General features: G+C 66.6%; 2 protein-coding genes across 10 annotated transcripts in view; one reads left to right on the top strand and one right to left on the bottom strand.

The window, feature by feature from the left end:
* The window catches only part of RXRA (retinoid X receptor alpha), a 99,917-nt gene that overhangs the window by 17,266 nt on the left and 64,534 nt on the right, over nt 1-18,117 (top strand). The gene's annotated exons all lie outside the window — the stretch shown is intronic.
* On the bottom strand, nt 5,222-17,548 carry LOC111177073 (uncharacterized). Of its 7 annotated transcripts, XR_016393680.1 has the most exons (10): nt 16,086-17,548; nt 13,576-15,556; nt 13,143-13,287; nt 12,045-12,320; nt 11,762-11,917; nt 9,478-11,297; nt 8,852-8,938; nt 7,977-8,549; nt 6,624-7,751; nt 5,226-5,776 (listed from the first exon to the last, which is right to left on the bottom strand). XR_016393680.1 is itself a non-coding variant. In XM_089913956.1 (9 exons), exons 5-7 carry the CDS (start codon nt 10,797-10,799, stop codon nt 8,538-8,540), a joined length of 294 nt encoding a protein of 97 aa, XP_089770082.1. In that variant the 5' UTR covers nt 10,800-11,297; nt 11,762-12,320; nt 13,143-13,287; nt 13,576-15,556; nt 16,086-17,548; the 3' UTR covers nt 5,222-5,776; nt 6,624-7,751; nt 7,977-8,537. The 7 variants fall into 7 exon arrangements, 2 of the variants coding, with proteins under 2 accessions (XP_089770082.1, XP_089770081.1); XM_089913956.1 differs by having other exon boundaries at nt 5,222-5,776; nt 10,605-11,297; nt 11,762-12,320; XR_016393682.1 differs by having other exon boundaries at nt 5,224-5,776; nt 9,478-11,179; nt 11,762-12,320.

The raw sequence follows: 18,117 nt of genomic DNA, 5'->3' as shown, positions 1-18,117 counted from the left end.
CCCTCGTGGCCCCACCAGAGTGGGGTGCTCAGGCCTGTCAGCTCTCCCCGAAGACCTGGCAGTCTTCTCCCTCTGGGGCCCCACTGGCGGAGCAGAGCCCCGAGAGGTCCCTGCTGGGCCGCGCTGTCTGTGTCCCCACCTCTGAGCCTTCGCGCGTGCTGTTCCCTCTGCCTGGCGGGCCCGCCCTGCCCCTGCTCCGATTCTTTGTCCCAGCAGCCTGCTTCCAGTGCCACCCCACCTTGAAACAGTCCCCAGGCCTGCGCCCGATGTCCCTGCCTTCTGAGGGTCCCTGCTCTGTGCCCCAGGAGGGGATCTGGCCAAGCGTGGACGAGTCCACCCTGTCCTGCCCCAGGCCTCTGTGTCGCCGGCCCCAAGTGGGTCCCTTCCGGTGCTGACAAGTGAGGATGCTGTGGCTTACGTCCCGGCGAGGGGGTGCTGGGGCCGGGAGGGCCCGGGAGCTGGCCGTCTGAGCTCCGGTCTGGCCCGGGGGTGGGGGGAGCTGGGCGCCAGCGTGCTCAGCTGCCTGCCTGCGCTGCTGGAAGGGGGTGTGATTTGGGTCTCCCCCACCCCCGCCCCCGGGCTTCTGACTCAGCACCTGCAGGGCGGGGGAGACCGGATCTCTCGACAGAAACCCCGACCCGGGGCACCCATGGCCCAGATTTCTTTTGTGAAGGTGGGAAGTCGAGCCCTAGGTTCCTGCCCGGCTTCCCGGCAGGAGATTGGGTTGGGGCTGGAGCCAGCTCTGGGCTCCGGGGCCCACTGCTCCCGTGGCTCCTGGCCTACCTCCCTGCCCTGCTGGACTGCCCTTTCCCCTGTGCACCACCCTCTGTGACTCCCCAGTGCCCGCGGGATGAAGTTCTCACTGCCGCCTAGCCCTGCTCTCCCTGCGCCCCTTTGTCCTCAGGAGCTACGCCTGCTCCCTCCTCTGGGTCCTGCCCATGCTGCCCCTTCACCTTCCAGCTTCCTGCTCTGCCAGGTGTCTGCATATATTAGGCCTCCTCCTGGACGCTCCCCTGGGGTTAGGTCCTCTCCACCCCACAGCCACAGTGCCCGCTGTCCCGTCGCCCTGCAGGGGGTGATGGATGTGGGCTTAGAGCCCTCGTCAGCGTCAGCGCTGGCCCCGTGGTCAGACAGTGGATGTGGCGTTGGGGCGAGCGGGGGATCGATGCCAGCCACGGAGGGTGGGCCTGCCTCCTGGGGCTCTGGGCCGTGTGGAGAGTTGGGGTCTGGCATTCACGGGGCCTGTTGCTTAGGCCGCTTGAACAGGAGGGCTCTCCGCCTCGGTAGAGCATTTGGTGGTTCCTCTTTGCCTGGAAGATGGAAGTGGATGCGCCCCAGCGGGTGGGCGCCCAGTCTTGACAGGGCCTTGGGCAGAGGCCTCGGTCTCCTTACCTGTCAGGTGGGGATAACTACTCCCGCTGGGGTCCCAGAGCTGATGTTTGCACAACCTGAGGTTCTGCCCAAGCAATGGGGCTGCTGGGAAGGATGTTGAAAGTTTGGGCCAAATCTGGAGATGGGATTTTCGTGTCCCCTGGGCCGTCAGCGGTGGGGGCACCTGGTAGGCTCAGGGCCCTTCCAGCCATGCCCCGGGGCCAGAATGGAGCTGGCCAGCCAGGGGGGTTGGTTCTTGGGGGTCGAGAAGCCATTGTCCCTGCCTCAGTGGCCTCCCGCAGGCAGCGGCCAGGGCCATGGGCTTGGGTCTGGTGGGGATGCATCTCTGTTGCTCTGATGTGCCAGCGTCTGAAAACAGCTCTGGTGTTTGACCCCTTAAGGTATTTGTGCTTGACCCCTTAAGGTATTTGTGAAACATCAGCTAGGAAAGGCTCTCCCCCCGCAGCGGGGAGGGCGGGCGAGGCGGGAGAGAACAATTGGAGCTGAAATTAATTGTGCTGTGTGCTTTTCCTCCTGTCCCCTCTCTCTGCTCGCTCGCTGTCAATGCATAATGCATGATGAGGGGAAGTGAAAAGTAATTAGAGACTCGACTCTCGGCCAGGTTCATTCATGACTAAATCTGGGTCAACTCCTGGCACAGATGAGCGCACCGCGTGGTGCGATGGTGGCAGTGGTGCCGCACCTGCTTGGTGGGCTGTGCTCAGACGCCCCTTCCTATGGGAAGCCCTCCTGATGCCCCCCTTAGGAGGGCCTCCCCCACACCCACGACCCCGTGCCTTGTGCGTCTGATGGTGTCTTTTCCCCACCTGCCCTGTAAGGACCGTGTTGCCAGTAGGGGGCGGCGGCTTCTCGGGGTGGGGCACGTGGGGGTGACACCCAGAGTGATGTGATGGCGTCGGGCCACACAGCGTCTCCTTGAGGTGCTTTTTTGCTCACTCGTTCTGAAGCACTTGACCCTGATCACGCTGTGGTCTTTATGCCCCTCCCACGCTGCCGTGGTCCTCAGGGTGAAGTCCCAGCCCCGGGCCTGTCTCTCATTTCTTCCCCCCGGGGGACCAGCTGTACCGATCTGCTTCCTGTTGCTAGAATGTTCCCAGCCCTTCCCCTGCTCACAGCCTTTGCACATGCTGTTCCTGCCTCGGAGTGCCCTTCCCCGGGTCGCCCTGCAGCCACCGTTGCTCCTTCCGGTCTCGCGTGGGTGTCGCCCCCGTGGACCCCCGGGCTGCCGTGGCCTTGGTTCCCCCCACTGTCACCCTTGGCCACCTGAGCCTGTTCTTTCCTCCTGAGGCCCTGTGCATCCTGCAGGCGATTAGCTGGCAGGGCTCCTGTCTGTCCCCTGACGGGGGCACGCACGCTGGGGCTTCGGGGTTCCCAGGGGCTGTGGGACCTGCCCAACTCCTGGCGCCCCCTCCCCAGGCCTTCAGCGCAGGGGGTGAAGGAAGAAGGCGGCTGGGGGCAGGGCTGGGCTGCCCAGGGACGAGCCCCCACTGCCGCTGCCCCGCCCCCTGCCGCCTCCCCGCAGGCTTGCGGAGCCTGGGGTGGTGGGAGGTCTCGGGGCCTCCCCATTGGGACGGTGTCAGGGTGGGGTCATAGCTGGGCCTGCGAGACCCCATGTCATAGGGGGGAAAACAGGTCCAAGGGCGAGGTGCTTTGCCTGACTCAAGGCCACTGTGGGAGGCGGGGGAGGTACTGCCTCTTGGCTGCACTGGCCAGAGCTGGGCCCTGGGAGAGGACCTTGGCTATGGGGGAGGGCCCTGTGCTGGGGGAGAGGGCCCTGTGCTGGGGGGGGTAGGGTCCTGTGCTGGGGGGGTAGGGTCCTGTGCTGGGGGGGGAGGACCCTGTGCTGGGGGGGAGGGCCCTGTGCTGGGGGGGGAGGGCCCTGTGCTGGTGGGGAGGGCTCTGTGCTGGGGGGGAGGGCCCTGTGCTGGAGGGGGGAGGGTCCTGTGCTGGTGGGGAGGGCTCTGTGCTGGGGGGGGAGGGCCCTGTGCTGGGGGAGAGGGCCCTGTGCTGGGGGGGGAGGGCCCTGTGCTGGTGGGGAGGGCCCTGTGCTGGGGGGGAGGGCCCTGTGCTGGGGGGGGTAGGGTCCTGTGCTGGGGGAGTAGGGTCCTGTGCTGGGGGGGAGGGTCCTGTGCTGGTGGGGAGGGCCCTGTGCTGGGGTGGGTAGGGTCCTGTGCTGGTGGGGAGGGCCCTGTGCTGGGGTGGGTAGGGTCCTGTGCTGGTGGGGAGGGCCCTGTGCTGGGGGGGGGAGGGCTCTGTGCTGGGGGGGGAGGGCCCTGTGCTGGTGGGGAGGGCCTTGTGCTGGAGGGGAGGGCTCTGTGCTGGGGGGGAGGGCTCTGTGCTGGGGGGGGAGGGCCCTGTGCTGGGGGTGGAGGGTCCTGTACTGGGGGTGAGGGTCTTGTGCTGCGGGGAGGGCCTGTGCTGGGGGGGAGGGCTCTGTGCTGGGGGGGGAGGGCCCTGTGCTGGGGGGGGAGGGTCCTGTACTGGGGGCCAGGGTCTTGTGCTGCGGGGAGGGCTCTGTGCTGGGGGGGGAGGGTCCTGTGCTGGTGGGGAGGGCTCTGTGTTGGCGGGGGAGGGCCCTGTGCTGGGGAAGAGGGCCCTGTGCTGGGGGGGTAGGGTCCTGTACTGGTGGGGAGGGCTCTGTGCTGTGGGGGAGGGCTCTGTGCTGGGGGGCGCAGGGTCCTGTGCTGGTGGGGAGGGTTCTGTGCTGTGGGGGAGGGCTCTGTGCTGGGGGGCGGAGGGTCCTGTGCTGGTGGGGAGGGCTCTGTGCTGTGGGGGAGGGCTCTGTGCTGTGGGGGAGAGACCTGTGCTGCGGGGAGGGCTCTGTGCTGGGGGGGAGGGCCCTGTACTGGTGGGGAGGGCTCTGTGCTGTGGGGGAGGGTCCTGTGCTGGGGGGGAGGGTCCTGTGCTGGTGGGGAGGGTCCTGTGCTGCGGGGGAGGGCTCTGTGCTGGGGGGGAGGGCCCTGTGCTGGGGGGGAGGGCTCTGTGCTGGGGGGGAGGGCCCTGTGCTGGGGGGGAGGGTCCTGTGCTGGGGGGAGGGTCCTGTGCTGGGGGGGAGGGTCCTGTGCTGGTGGGGAGGGCCCTGTGCTGGGGGGGAGGGCCCTGTGCTGGGGGGGGAGGGCCCTGTGCTGGGGGGGAGGGCCCTGTGCTGGGGGGGAGGGCTCTGTGCTGTGGGGGAGGGCTCTGTGCTGGGGGGGGAGGGTCCTGTGCTGGGGGGGGAGGGCCCTGTGCTGGGGGAGAGGGCCCTGTGCTGGGGGGGGAGGGCCCGGTGCTGGTGGGGAGGGCCCTGTGCTGGGGGGGAGGGCTCTGTGCTGGGGGGGGAGGGTCCTGTGCTGGGGGGGAGGGTCCTGTGCTGGTGGGGAGGGCCCTGTGCTGGTGGGGAGGGCCCTGTGCTGGGGGGGGAGGGCCCTGTGCTGGTGGGGAGGGTCCTGTGCTGGGGGGGGAGGGTCCTGTGCTGGTGGGGAGGGTCCTGTGCTGGTGGGGAGGGCTCTGTGCTGGGGGGGGAGGGTCCTGTCCTGTGGGGGAGGGTCCTGTGCTGGGGGGGAGGGTCCTGTGCTGCGGGGGAGGGTCCTGTGCTGGGGGGGAGGGCTCTGTGCTGGGGGGGGAGGGTCCTGTGTTGGGGGGAGAGGGCCCTGTGCTGGGGGGGGAGGGTCCTGTCCTGGTGGGGAGGGCTCTGTGCTGTGGGGGAGGGCTCTGTGCTGGGGGGGGAGGGTCCTGTGCTGGGGGGGAAGGGTCCTGTGCTGGGGGGGAGGGCTCTGTACTGGTGGGGAGGGCTCTGTGCTGCGGGGGAGGGCTCTGTGCTGCGGGGAGGGCCCTGTCCTGTACTGTGAAGAGGAGCCCTGGCTGGCTGTGGGGAGGGTCAGGGGCCGGCGCTGGGGGGGCGACAGGCAAGTGGCGGTGGGGCGGGAGCCTGGGTGTCGCCCTGGGACAGACCGCGGAGTGGCTGTGTGCAGTGCAGGGCAGAGAAGGAGTTAAAGGCTGAGGGAGGCAATAATGTGTCTAAGTTTTCTGTGTGATTTAATAAAAATGCAAATCACTGGGTGGAGGACACCCCGCCCCCTGCCACGCTTTTGACCGAGATTAACTGCGGTCTCAGGGTGGTCAGCCTGCATTTGTCTGCACCCCCCAGCAGAGGCTGGTGCCTCCATCGTCCCAGGGGCAGACAGCGCGCCCTCCGCCCGGATGGAGGGGAGCTGGGGGGCGGGGGGGTGGCCGTCACAGTGTCGGTGCGTCTGCTGAGCGGGAGGGCCCTGGAGGAGCCTTCCGTGGCCTAGCTGCTCAGAGCCGGGCTCGCCTCTGACCTCCACACCCCCACGTCCAGAGGAGCACGGGGCCTGCGGTGATAATGGCCGAGTCCTGGGTACGTGGGATGACGCTTGAGGTGAGGCTGTAGGACGAGAAGAGGCAGCCAGGCAGAGACGGGAAGGAAGAGCTTTCCCAGCCGCAGGGGCAGCATGTGCAAAGGCCCTGAGGTGGGAGTGAGCCTGACCTGGGCAGGTCAGCGCAGAGGCTGGTGTTGGATGGCGGACAGGTGGGACAGGGGTAGTGCCGGGAAAGGCAGAGCCACGTGGGCTCCAGTGGGGCTCTGGGCCTGTCCCACAGGGGAGGGAAGCCCTGGCCGCTGGTGAGACCAGGCCCAGGGGCAGGGGTGGGGTCCTCAGTCCCTGAGGAGGTGGCGGCTGTGGGGATGGGGAAGTGGGTGGGTCTGGGCTGCAGTTAAAGCCACACCCAGCAGGCCAGGGCTGGGGGCTCTGGGAATTGGGGTGCCCGTGAGGTTTGGTGAGAGGTGGTGCTGTTTGTGGGGGGCTTGGCGGGGGAAGAGGCCGGAGTCCCGAGTGGTCAGTGAGGCCACACAGGGCCACATGGAGATTGGAAGAGCCGGGGACGCTGACGTCCAGTCTTGGGAGAGAGATTTGGGAATCTGGGGCCTGTGGTCAGAGCGTGGAATGTTCTCGGTGCAGCATTTGGTCAGCATGAGCAGGGGCTCGAGGGTGGGAACAGGCGGTAGGGCAGTCAGAGCGGCGTTTGCTGGTGCGGGGAGCACAGCATCCGTGGAGGGGTGGGTGCTCGGCAGTGAGCTCCCCGTGGGAGTGAGGGTGCTATCTGAGCTCAGGGCGGTCGTGGGAGCGCCCTGCTGCAGGTCAGGCTTGGTCATGGCTGGGGAGCCATGTGCTGATATCGGGGACTGTTGATCCCTTCTTGCCTGTGGGACACCCCCTGACCCCGGTGCTCACCTGTCTTCCTGAGATGGGCCGCTCCTGCACATCCAGACCCTCGCCCTGTCCTGGGGTCCATCCGCTGTCAGGTGTCCAGTCCCACCAGGATGCCTCCCAGGGATGCTGGATGCTGGGGCGGGGGGCAGCTGGGACCCGGGTGGGGGGCTCACAGCCCCCGAGTGAGAGTAGAATTCTGAGCGTGGTGCCCAAACACTGGCCCCCCGGCCTCCAGGAGCGCCCCGGACACCAGCTCCGCCCAGCACCAGTGGGAGCTGTGGTGTGGCGCCACTGGGCAGAGAGGCTCCGGGGAGGGGCAGGCGTGTCGGAGACCCAGTTGTGTCGCAGGCGGTGAAGGGAGCGCCTGTGCTGAAGTGGTGGGTGATGTTTGGTGTCGCGCCGCCACCAGGCAGGGACCTGCACTGCCCCTGGACTCGTGGTGGGGATGGGGGTCCCCTGAGTGCTGCCCCAGCCCAGGAGGGCCCGCATGGAGGCCCTCCCGGGAGAGGGGGTTGGCCGGGCCTGGGGCTGCTGCCTGCCCCCGCCTGTGATCCCCTGCCCGGATGCCTGCTTGGGCAGCTCTGGGCAGGGAGTGACCCGGCCGGGGTGGAGGGCTTGGTGGGCTTGGTGAGTGGGGAGTGGGGGGGCATCCCTGATGGGGCAGGAGAGAGCAGACAGGGACTGGCCTGTCTGCCCCGGGGGGGCTCTGAAGTTGGGGGCTGGTGTGTCGGGGTTGAGGAGCCTGGCCAGGGAGGGGGTGAGGGAGAAGCAGCCTCCTCTGGTGGGCTGTGTGCTGGTGGGCCGGGACCTGACCTGGGGGCCACGGGTGGCCCGATGCCCACATGAGGTTTGATGTCTCAGGGTCTGTGGGACCGAGCGGGCCGTGTCTCTTGGTGTCGGGCTGCTGCAGCTGGCGGGGGCGGGGTGGTGGCCACAGGGGGTGGGCTGGGGCCCGCGGCCTCTCGGTCCCTGGGGCTCATTATGTGCAGGGAGCATTAGGGGACGGGGACCAGAGTCTAGGTGAGCGCGGGTGGGCTGGGCTGACGACATCGGAGGCCCCATGCTGGGCTGTCTGGGTCTTCGGTCCCCCCTGAGGCTGTCTGTATCTCCGTGTCTGAGAATTTGGCCATATTCGCTTTGAGTGTGTATCTAGGGTGTAAACCCAACGATCACAGCTCTGCACGTGGTCCCCCAGGGCCGAGCTCCTGGGCCGTGCCCACCCAGGACGGCTGCTCAGAGGCGGGCAGTGTGGCTGGCTCGGGGGGTCGGGCAGGGACACAGCTGGCGGCTGGCTGACGGCACATACCAGCGTTCTGCCCGTAACACTGTCCCCCTCCTGCACTGCTGGGCCCCTTCCCCGGGCCCTGGACTCACGCCTCTGTCTGGGGTACGCGTGGGTCCAGGGTCAGAAAGAGTGGCTGCGCCAGATGGCTGGGCGGGTGCATCTGCCCAGTGATCTCAGGAGAGGCTGTGCTGATCGCAGGCTTTGATTAAACGACCTGTCCAGGCCGGCTGGGCAGCTGGTCAGTGTCAGGCTCGCTCGGCAGGATGCGTGGAAGCTGCCACGGTGCTGCAGGGGTTGGGGAGGGAGGGGGAGGTGGGGGGGATGGGCCTTCTAGAGCGCTGGGGGCGCTGGCACTGCAGGGTGGAGGGCCAAACACACTACTGGCGTTAGAGACCCCCGGCTCCTCTGAGCCTCAGTTCCCGCATCTGTAGAGGAGGCTGGCCATCCTGGTCTCGCAGCTGGTGCTGAAGAGGCCCACGGGTGGCGGGTCAGCGGCTGGGGGTTCCCTGGGGCTGCCTGTGGCGGGGTCATCCTCCTCAGAGGCCCGTAGTTTCCGTCCAGGGTCTTCCCCTGCGGAGGGCACAGCGGGCCGCCGGCCAACTGCCCAGGATGGATGATGCCAGGCCCACGGATGTGTCCTCTGGCCGTGCTCACCGTGTGGCCTGCACAGGAAATTGAAGGACCTTGGCCTCGGTGCCCGGCCGGGCATGGCGGCCTGGTTCACCACCCCTCCCACCCAGGGGGCTGCTCATCTGGAATGTTTTCACCCTCTCTTCGGAGGCAGGTGGGAAGGAGGTGGGCCGGGGTCCTCGCCCACCCCACTGCACGCGGGGACGCGTTCCGGGGAGCTGAGTCCTGGGGCCCCTCTCGCCGGCTCTGCCTCTTCATCTGTACTGTGCGCTCCGTGAGGGGGCAGGGGCTGCGCTGCCACCGCCGGAGGCCGAGTGTCACATGCCCCTCTCACCTGGCCGTTCCCGTGCTCCTCGGTGAGGGTGGGCAGACGCCCTGGGAGGGCGGCCGGGACCTCTCCGCTCCGCTTTAGTATCCCCGCCTGTAAAACGGGGGGCAGCCGACTTAACCATCACGAGAAGCGTTTGCAGCCTTGAGGTATAAATGCCTGATCATGAGGAAATGCTGGCGTCGGGGGCTGGGCCTCTGACGTTTCACTTAGGAAACGACAGTGCTGGGGACAGAGCTGGTTCTCCTGGAGCAGGTTGGACTGGCACTGGAGGTCCAGACATGGCAGGGCTGGGACCAGGAGGCCTGGGGGGACATTGCTGGTGACCTTGGGCCCCTGTGTCCCCCTCCAAGGAGTCACCCCCCGGAGGCCCCCAACCCCCAGCAGTGGAGTTTGTGATGCACCCAGGGCAGGGCGCAGGGGAGGGGAGAGCCTGTGGACCCAGGCGGCGACAGGGTGCTGGCTGCGGGGCGGGCAGGTGTCCAGCCCCCGCCTTCACCTCATCACCCCAAACTCGGTGTCCTCCCAGCTCGGGGAGCCCCTGGAGAGGCCAGGGATCCTACTCTTGGGAAACGTGATCCCCTCCCTGGCCTGTGAATATTTCATCAGCGGATTAAAAATTGAAGCTGAACCTTCGTCGCCTGCTCCGAGAGGGTGGAGGAGGGGCGCCGGCTCCGTTTCAGACCCGTCTGAGTATTTTTTTTTTTTGATGATGGAGCCTTGTCAATTAGAAAATGACACTGCTGTTTAAAATGCCGTTCTGCGGCCCTCTTTAATTAAAGCCGAGGTGTAATAGCCAATCTGGAGCCGTGAATGAATTTTTAAGCATCAAATGAGAGGTGAACAGCGCCCAGTGGGGTCTGTGAGAGTGGGTGCGCGGGGGCCTCGGGGAGGTCTGTGGCGGCCACGCAGAGGCTGTGGGCCTGGCCTCTTGGGGGCGGGCTGTGTGTGGCTGGCGTGTGTTGGTGGCGTCGTTCTGGTCTGTATGTGGCGGGGTGGGGGGGGTGGATTCTGGTCTCTGTGTGCCCATGTGTAAGTGTGCAGGTGTGCACGTGTGTCAGGACGGGGAGAGCCTGGGGGGCTGAGGTCTGGCTTCCTGTTGGTCAGGAGGCCTGATTTGTGGGGAGTTGGAGCCCTGATGGCCCCGCAGGAGGGTCCCAGGAGTGATGTGTGAGGGGCTTGGGTGCAGCCAGGGGACAGTGTTCTGGGCTTGAGGGCCGAGGGATCGAGGGCCTGGTCCCAGGGCTGCAGTGGGCTTTGGGCCTGCCCAGGTGTGTGATGGGAACGTGGCGAGGCAGGGGGCAGGTGAGCCGCCCCCAGGCCTCCCGGGCCGTGGGGCAGCCTAGACGTGGATGGACCCTGCCACTCCTGACGGGAGGGTTGGACACCCCAGCGGCGTTGGGCTGGGGGATCCAGCCAGGCCTGGTGGCCGCTCGCCAGGGCCCACCTGGGGTGCATCAGGGCCCGCGGGTGCGTCTTGGGCACCAGGGAGGGTGCAGGGGTCCCACTCCGGGCCTACAGACGGGCGGCCCAGGGCTTGGCAGCACCGCCCTGCCCCTCCCCACCTCGCCTCTGCCCAGCAGCGGGCAGAGGTGGCTGCGCGCCCAGAGCAGACCGTGCGAGGCTAAGTGTCTGGACCACCCAGCCTCCAGCCACCCTCTGCTGGGCCTCCCTTGTTTTCCTTTGGTGGGGCCGGCGCTGATCCCCGGCTGCCGGCGGGCGCTGGGGGCCGCGTGCCCCAGCCACGTCCTGCAGCTACCTCCTGACTCGGCGGCGGTCTCCCCTGCGAAACAGAGTCAGGGTGCGGGTGTCGTGGGGTCGACTGAGGGGCCGAGTGCGGCGCCAGCACGGGGAGTGGCTCCACGTCGGTCCTTAGCGTCCCCTGCACGTTGTATGGGGCGCAGAGAGGGGCGCGGTCCTCTGGGAGAGCGAGGTGCCCGCTCCATTTGCGCATCCCGGGGGTCGGGGGCAGCTGCGTGGGCTGCAGCGCCTTGGGCACGTCGGCCCCATCTGCTCATCTTCCCCGGCCCAGGGCAGCGGGTCTCTGCGCGGTCTCCCCCATCTTCCTTGTCTCCTGGGGGACGGGACCCCCACTTCCTAGCGTGGGCACTGGTTGCACCCGGGGAGGCAGAGGGCAGTTCGCGCCCTGGGTTCTCCCCGTGCCGTCGGGCTGGGCCCCGGGTGCGTGGGCTGGGAGGGTGAGTGGACTGGCCGGGGTCCTCCAGGGTCTGCCGAGTTGGATCCCCCTTTGGCACTGGTGGCGGGGAGGGGTGGGCCCACAGCCAGGATTCTGGGGCCCGAGGCGACGAGGGCAGACCCTGGCCTGAGCCGGCTCTGCTGGGGAGAGGGCATGTTTATTTTCTTAGGCGGATTTAAAGGCTGCTGGAATTGTACTCACGAAGGTCCCCAGAAGGTGGAATTTCTGACAGCCCTGGGTGTGGGAGGCCTGGGCCTGGTGGACAGAAGTGGAGGGGGATCTGGCGGCCTGGGCTGCATGTGTGCAAGTGGGCACGTGTGTGTGTGCGTGTGTTCGTGCTGCCGTGTGTGTACATGTGGGGCGTTAGGCTGGTCTCCCTTCGCGTGGCCGCCCTGGACATTCCCCTGTTTCAGCAAACCTTCCCTTGTGTTCAAAAGAATTCAGACTCTACCAAGTGATGCCCTGTCAGCTTCTTGGAACCTGTGTGTCCCCAGTGTGTCCATCTGGGCCTTCCGGTCCTCCTGAAGGTGGTGGCCTGGATACAGCCCTCCTACTCCAGACCAGCGGGTTGCCTGCCCTCCCGCCAACCCCTTCCCAGGGCAGGAGGGCTGAGGTGCCCTCTGGGCAGTGATACCAGGCCTCGGGAAGGGAAGGGGCCATTCCTCCCTGAAGCCTTCCGGTCCCTTTAGAAGGTGGTTTGTTTCTAGGGCTAGGTGTACCTGTTTGGCGAGCCGAGCCATCTGTGACTTGGCATGCCTGACGTCTCCCTGGTGATGTTGGAAAGACTCATGGACAGCTCCAAACACATCTCCGAGCCACGCTGAGGGTGCTTTTAGAAAGCTGTGTCTGCAGTTCGGGGCAGTGTTCCACAGGTGCTGCAGGGAATGGGGTTGGGAGAGCAAGAGGTGCTGTCTCGGGGAGCAGAGGTCACCAGGCCCCTGGAGCAGGGACTCAGGTCTGCCCCAGCCCGCAGGCCCCAGCCCGCAGGCCTCTCTGACTGACTGGTCGTGGCCGCCAGGGGCTCAGCGGGAGAAGTTCTGGGGCCTCGGAGAGGTGCAGTGATGGCGAGCAGGGAGATCAGGGGCAGGAGAGGTGTGTGCCACGCCGTTGCCGTCCTGGGCCTGCCGGCGTCCGCGGCTACTGGGATTGAGCTCTGTCACCAGGAGCTGAATGGCGAGGCCGTGTCCGTGGTCATCATCACTCCTCCAGAATTGTTCGCCGATGCCGCCGCCGGTTACCCTGCATCCCCCCTCCTTGAACAGGCTGGCGGGAGAAGGCCTGAGGGATTTGTGAAAGTGACCCGGTCGGAGCTTCTCACCCTGGCTGCCCTAACCCTAACCCGAACCCTCCCTGCCTTGCCCTCCTTTGAAAGCAGGGAGCCTTCAGAACTGCTGGTGTCCAGGCCACGCCCTGGACCAATTAGATCAGCAGCCTTGGGGGCCGGGCCTGGGCACTGGGGCTTTTCAGCAGCCCCTGGGTGACACTGATGTGCAGGTATCATCTGGGCCAGGTGCTCCCCGGTATCCTTCCTGTAACTCCGTGTGTGTGTGTGTGTGTGTGTGTGTGTGTGTGTGTGTGTGTGTGTGTGTGTCTTCCCAGGAGATTTAAATCTTAAGGAGCTCTGTTGTTGGTCTGGGTCAGACCTGGCCCCATGTCCCTGGCCCTCCACGCTCCTCAGGTGATGATTCCGAGTCCTTGATCCGTGGCTCCCGTCCTGCAGACCTTTGCACGCTGACTTCCCTGCCAGTGCCCGTGGGCCTTCCAGGGCCGGCGATGGGCGTGGGCATGTAGGGACTGAGGCCACTAGCAAGTCTCCACTGGTAGTTGGGGACCCTGCTTCAGTGTTGTGGGGTGTTTGGGCCAGAGGGACCCCCCAGAGACTGGCTCCCCTGCTCTCAGGAAGCTGCGTGAGCAGGGCATCTGTTCCAGGAGTGCCCGGGACCCGTGATTGCAGGAGGGCCGTGCATCCTTTCTCCTGCCCAGGTTGGCCTTTGGGGTTCAGGGTGGGGCTGGGGCCGGGCCACCCCCTCCCTGCAGGCAGGAGCCCTCCCCTGTGCCTGGATCCCCTCTGCCTCTTTCTGCCCCGGAGTCCATCCTCACCTGGGGAAGTGCAGGCCCAGGTCCCAGGCTCTGTGCTGTGGGTCCCCAGGGTCAGGGTGAGCGGTGCCTGGCGGTCTGGGCATCTGAGCTCCGCAGCTGGGCCAGGCGGCCAGTCTGACTTGTAGGGGGCAGGGAGCCCTGGCAACTGAAAGACAGATGGTGAAGACCAGCCGGACCGTCATCCGGGGTCAGGAAGATGTCGGGCACCTCCCCCCACCCCGCCCCAGTCTCAGTTTCCTGATCTGCCCTCGGGAGGCTGGGAAGGTGAACGGTGCTCGTGGCTCAGCCACAGCCTTGGGAATCACTGCTTGTCAGTTTTGGTTAATCTTCGCTTGTTTGGGCCTCACCTCTCGGGTGGGGTGGGAAGGGAGAGGCACAGGCCCAGAGTTCGGGGGCCAGCAGAGCCCGAGAGGAGGGATGGGGTGGCGGCTACCTGCAGAGAGGTTTGCAAGGCGTCCTCTGTGGCCAGGGCTGAGTGCTGCGAGGTCTGGGAGGCCCGGACCCTGCCCCCCTGAGGGTGGGGGAAGCACCGGCCTCTGCCCTCGCTCTGTTCTCCAGCCTGAAGGGCGGTGGGTCCTTGCAACACTGCAGAGGCAGGTAGAGACCTGGCCCGTTGTGCAACCTGCAGCTGTGCGGGGAATTCCTCCCAGGGCCCTGGCTCTGCCCTGCCCTGGAGTCTGCATTCTTTGGAAAGCTTTGTGGCTCCCTGGTCCCAGGGGAGCAGAGGCTGTGAGGGTGTCAGATAAGGGTGTCAGCCTAAGGGTGTCAGATAAGCCCTTGGGGGGGGTGGTTTGACCACAGCCGGGTTTGGGGGACGAGGTCTGGGATGGCTGCTGGACCTGGATGCCTCCGAAGAGAGGAGGCAGGGTTGTGTCCCCACGGGGAGCCAGAGCGGGGCCCACCAGAGCTCTCGCTGTGGGAGCCGGGCTCAGGCTGTCCCAGACCAGGCCTCCTTTTCCTGGTGGCCGGGGAAGCATGAACCCTGCTGGCCTCTGCTCCTTCCCTGCCACCCCAGGCGGTCTGGGACGGGCTAGGGGCCTTCTCGGGAGGCCGACCCACCCTCGTCCAGCTTCCCTGCCCCAACCCTGTGGGGCTGGTCCCGGGTGGGTGGCACAGCGTCAGGCTTTTGGGGGTGCCCCCACTGGGGAGCAGGGGGCCACAAGTTACTCAAGCACTCCGAGCCTTGGTTTCTTCATCACTGAAATGGAGAGAATAAGGTGCTGCCTCGCTGGGTCTCTGTAGGGTGGGGGGGAACGGCCTGGCTCATGCTGGGAAGACGGAGCACGTGGTGGCGGGGTCTGGGGTCCCCGGGTCTGGCCTCGGGCTGGGCTCACCATCTGGGCGTGAGAAAAGATCCCTGGTGGGTGGGCGGGCCACGGGGCGCGAGGGTGCCCACGGCGGGCTCCTCTTCAAGCCCGTCCCCCAGCCCTGCTGACGAGGGAGGGGACCCTGTGCACAGAGGAGGCTGGGGGGGAGTGGGGCCCTCCCCGCCCCCAAGTGACGGCCCTGTGTGCCGGGCGCACGGGGGTGATCCTGTTCGTGACTCTTGGACCAGACACCACTGGGCTTCAGACGGGGAGGGTGGACTTTCTCATCAGGGTCCTACTGGGGGGGGGTCACAGCTCGGCCGGCGGCACGTGTGCCCACACGGCCGGGAAAGGCCTCCCCTCGCCCGGGGCCTGCTCAGCCCAGACCCTGATAGGGGGTGTCTCCCGGGGCCCCCTCACCTGCCTCCTTCCCCACCTAGCAACCTCAGGGCCCGAGCCGGGCTGGGGAGCAGAAACGAGACACAAAGCAAAGCAAAAATCCGCCCCCAGTCCCCCCGCCCTGCGCCTCCGCCTGCTTGTCTGCGGCCCAGCGGCCTGTTGCAGTCACTCGCTGGGGGCCGGGTTGCGTAACGCGTTGGAGTGGATAGTCGCCCGGTGCTGGGTCGTCCGGGGCAGTTGGACGGGTTTGGATCAGGTCCCTGGTGGAGGGCCTGCTCCCCGTGAGGGGAAACCAGCCGGAGTCGGCTGCTGCGGGACACGCCTGCACCCTCCTCCCCGCTCCCCCGGCCCCGTCCTGGGGAAAAGCGGGCTCTGCGGGGCCGGGGAGAGGCCTGCACGGAGCTGGGTCTCGCCTCAGCCCCTGTCCTGCAGCTGTGTGACGTCAGGCCCTTCCCGCCTCGGTTTCCTCCTGGGCCTGGGGGTGGGGTTGGAGGAGGGGGTCTGTCCACAGGAGTTGTGCCAGGCCCGGGACGGCTGGGTCAAGGGGAGGGCGGGAGCCGCTGAGGCCCTGGCGACCCCACGCCCGCCAGGCCCCCTGAGGCCCGGGGATGCAGTGGTGGACACGGTCCTGAGCGGCGTTTAGGGAGGGAATGCTCCATCCAAGCAGCAGTCGGCTTTCTGTTAGCCAGAACGTCCCAGGACGCGGGCCTGTTTCAGAAATAAGCAGGGCCACCCTCAGGGCGGAGCCCACGTTCCTAGAAAAGGGGGTGTCAGTCGTGCTTTCTCTGTAAGTTGACCAGTGTGGCCCTGGCAGCCTGTGACCTGTCTTACCAGGGGATGAGACTGTGGCGGCAGCTCGTGGCAGGCCCGAGGGCAGCGGGGAGAAGCGACGGCCGAGGAGGAGGCCGGGGGCGGCCGCAGTTATCCACGGTGCCCCGGGAGCACGGGAAGGCCGGCGGGAGCACGGGCCGTGGGTGGCCTGGGGATCCTTCGGGACGCATGGCGGGAGTGAGGTGCGACCCCTGCGTGTGTTTTCGTGGACGGACCCTGGTCGCCTGCCCACCCGAGGGTTGTGTCCTTCAGAGGGGTCCCCGTGGGAGGCCGTGTGTCACTTCTGAGAGGGCTGCCGCTGGCCACCCTGCCCCCGACCAAGGAAGGAACTGACAGTCACTGCTTTCCCAGGTCAGTCAGAGCCCAGACCGCCAAGTTCTGCCCAGCCCAGGCTGGGTGTCCTCACCTGGAGACTGTCCTGGCCTGATGAGCTGTGAGCTGGGCAGGGGGCTACTTCCAGGCAGGAGGTAAGGCGAGGGCTCAGGGTCTAGTTGGGGCGACGGGCAGGACGTGGGCAGCTGTAGTCCAGGGTGAAAGGGCCTCCGTCAACCTGGGCTGGGGTGGAGCTTGGGGGAAGGCTTCCTGGAAGAGGCAACAACCTGCAGGTCTAGATAACGGAACGGATGGGGGAACAGCATTTGCAAAGGGCCAGAGGTGAAAGGGGACTTCTGGGTTCGTGCGGGGAAGTCAAGGCCTGAGCCTGGGCTGGCCCCAGAGGGCCTGTGCCGGGTCTGGACTTGACCCTGTGGGAACCCTGGACGTGTTGTATGCGGAAGCTAACAAGGTCCAGTTCACGAGAATTCTCCAGGAATCTGGGTTTCCAGGCTTCCCTTTGGTGCTGTTTCAGTAGAGCAGCGCTGCCCCCAGGCTCTCCCTCCCCTTGTCATCAGCAGGATGGGGCAGGACTGCTTGGCCCTGCCCGACACAAGCTGCTCTGGGGCAGGCCTGGGCCAGGGCTGGGGTCTCCGCGAGGCGGTGGTGGCAGCCTTGGGAATGCCGGCAGGTCTGAGCCTGGCCTGTGTGTGAAAGCGTGCTGTGCATGAGGGCAGAGGGCCAGGAGCCCCGCAGTTCACAGTTCACTGCTGCGGGCTCAGGGAGGGAAGGGGGGGCGTGTCCCAGCATCCCCTAGAGCTTAGAAAAGCGGAAGGAAAGAAGGGGTGCGGGGGAGCCTTGTGGGCCAAGCTAGAATCGCCGAGAGGCTCACACCCCGTGTTGGGGGGGATTTTCATTAAGCCTTGTGTCACCTCCCCCTTTCCAAGGCAGAGGGGCCCGTTCAGTCCAGGGAGCGTTTGAGCACCTCCTGGTGCAGGAGAAGTTTGGGGTGAGGCCCAGGAGGAAACAGGGTCTGCAGCAGAGTGGGGGCCCTTGGGGGTCGGGTCTCCCAGGCTATCAGTAGGGACAGGCGAGGAGAGTGAGGTGTTCCCTTTGGGCCACTTCCCCGCCCCACCTGAATGAGGGTGCCTAAGAACCGGATTTGAAACCCACCAGTCTCAGTGAACATCTGGGGAAACTGAGGCCCAGCAGTGGATGCCCGAGGCCACGCAGAGCCTGGGAGGGCTGCAGAGCCCAGGCGGCTTTGATGGGGCTCCCTTGTCGGGGCTGCCCTGGGGCCTCTCGTGTTTTGGAGGGCACCTCTGCTCCTTATTCGCCAGTAACCAGCTAATTAGTCATGCGGGGGGTGCCTGCTGCCCCAGGCTGCCCCTCCCCGGGCACTTTTTTCTTCTGGCTTCACTTCCTTTCCTTCTCCATCCCTCTTGGCTCTCTGGCGCTCCTGCCCTGCGGCGCCTCGCCAGCTCCCAGCCCCCCATCTGCCCAGCTCCCAGCCCCCAGCCCCCCAGCTCCGTGGAAAATGAATTCCATAAATCGTCGTCCTCATTCTCCTCTGGGCTCTGCGCCCTCTCAGGGGACACTGTGTATGCCTTTGTCTGGAGGGTGCTGGGCTGGGGAGGGTGGGACCCCAGGGGAGGGGGCTGGCCCCCACCCTCTCTCCGTGGGCCTGGGCTTGATTTTTCCCGAAGATTGGTTAAGAGGGACCCGTCACTCACTCTGCTGAATAAGTAATAAAAAACCCAGTAATCGTTTGTGGCCTGAATCCCAGGAGAGGGCAGGTACCTGTGGCTCTGGGGTCAGAACCAGCCGCGGTGGAGCCCTGGCGGGGGCAGGTGGCAGGCGGCCCCTACTGTGGCCACCCCCCGCCCTCCCCAAACACACAGCCATGGTTTGGGAGGTCCTGTGACAGCCCTTGGTGCCCTGGCCCACCTCCTGGCCACTTCCCTCGTGGGCTGTTTCAGGCCATCTGTCTAGCTGGGCAGGGCAGCCCGGGGGGCTCTGGTGGGCCTGGCCTGTGAAGGGAAGCAGCTCATGCACTGAGGCTCCTTGTCGCCCCACCAAGGGCAGGCAGAAGGTTCTGGGGCCTCCCGGGGTCCCGGGCTGGAGAG

The sequence above is a fragment of the Delphinapterus leucas genome, chromosome 6, assembly GCF_059928025.1.
Source record: "Delphinapterus leucas isolate spDelLeu-1000000601 "Yukka" chromosome 6, BTC_Dleu_Yukka2, whole genome shotgun sequence".
Lineage (NCBI taxonomy): Eukaryota > Metazoa > Chordata > Mammalia > Artiodactyla > Monodontidae > Delphinapterus > Delphinapterus leucas.
This window is presented reverse-complemented; position numbering and strand designations above follow the sequence as displayed.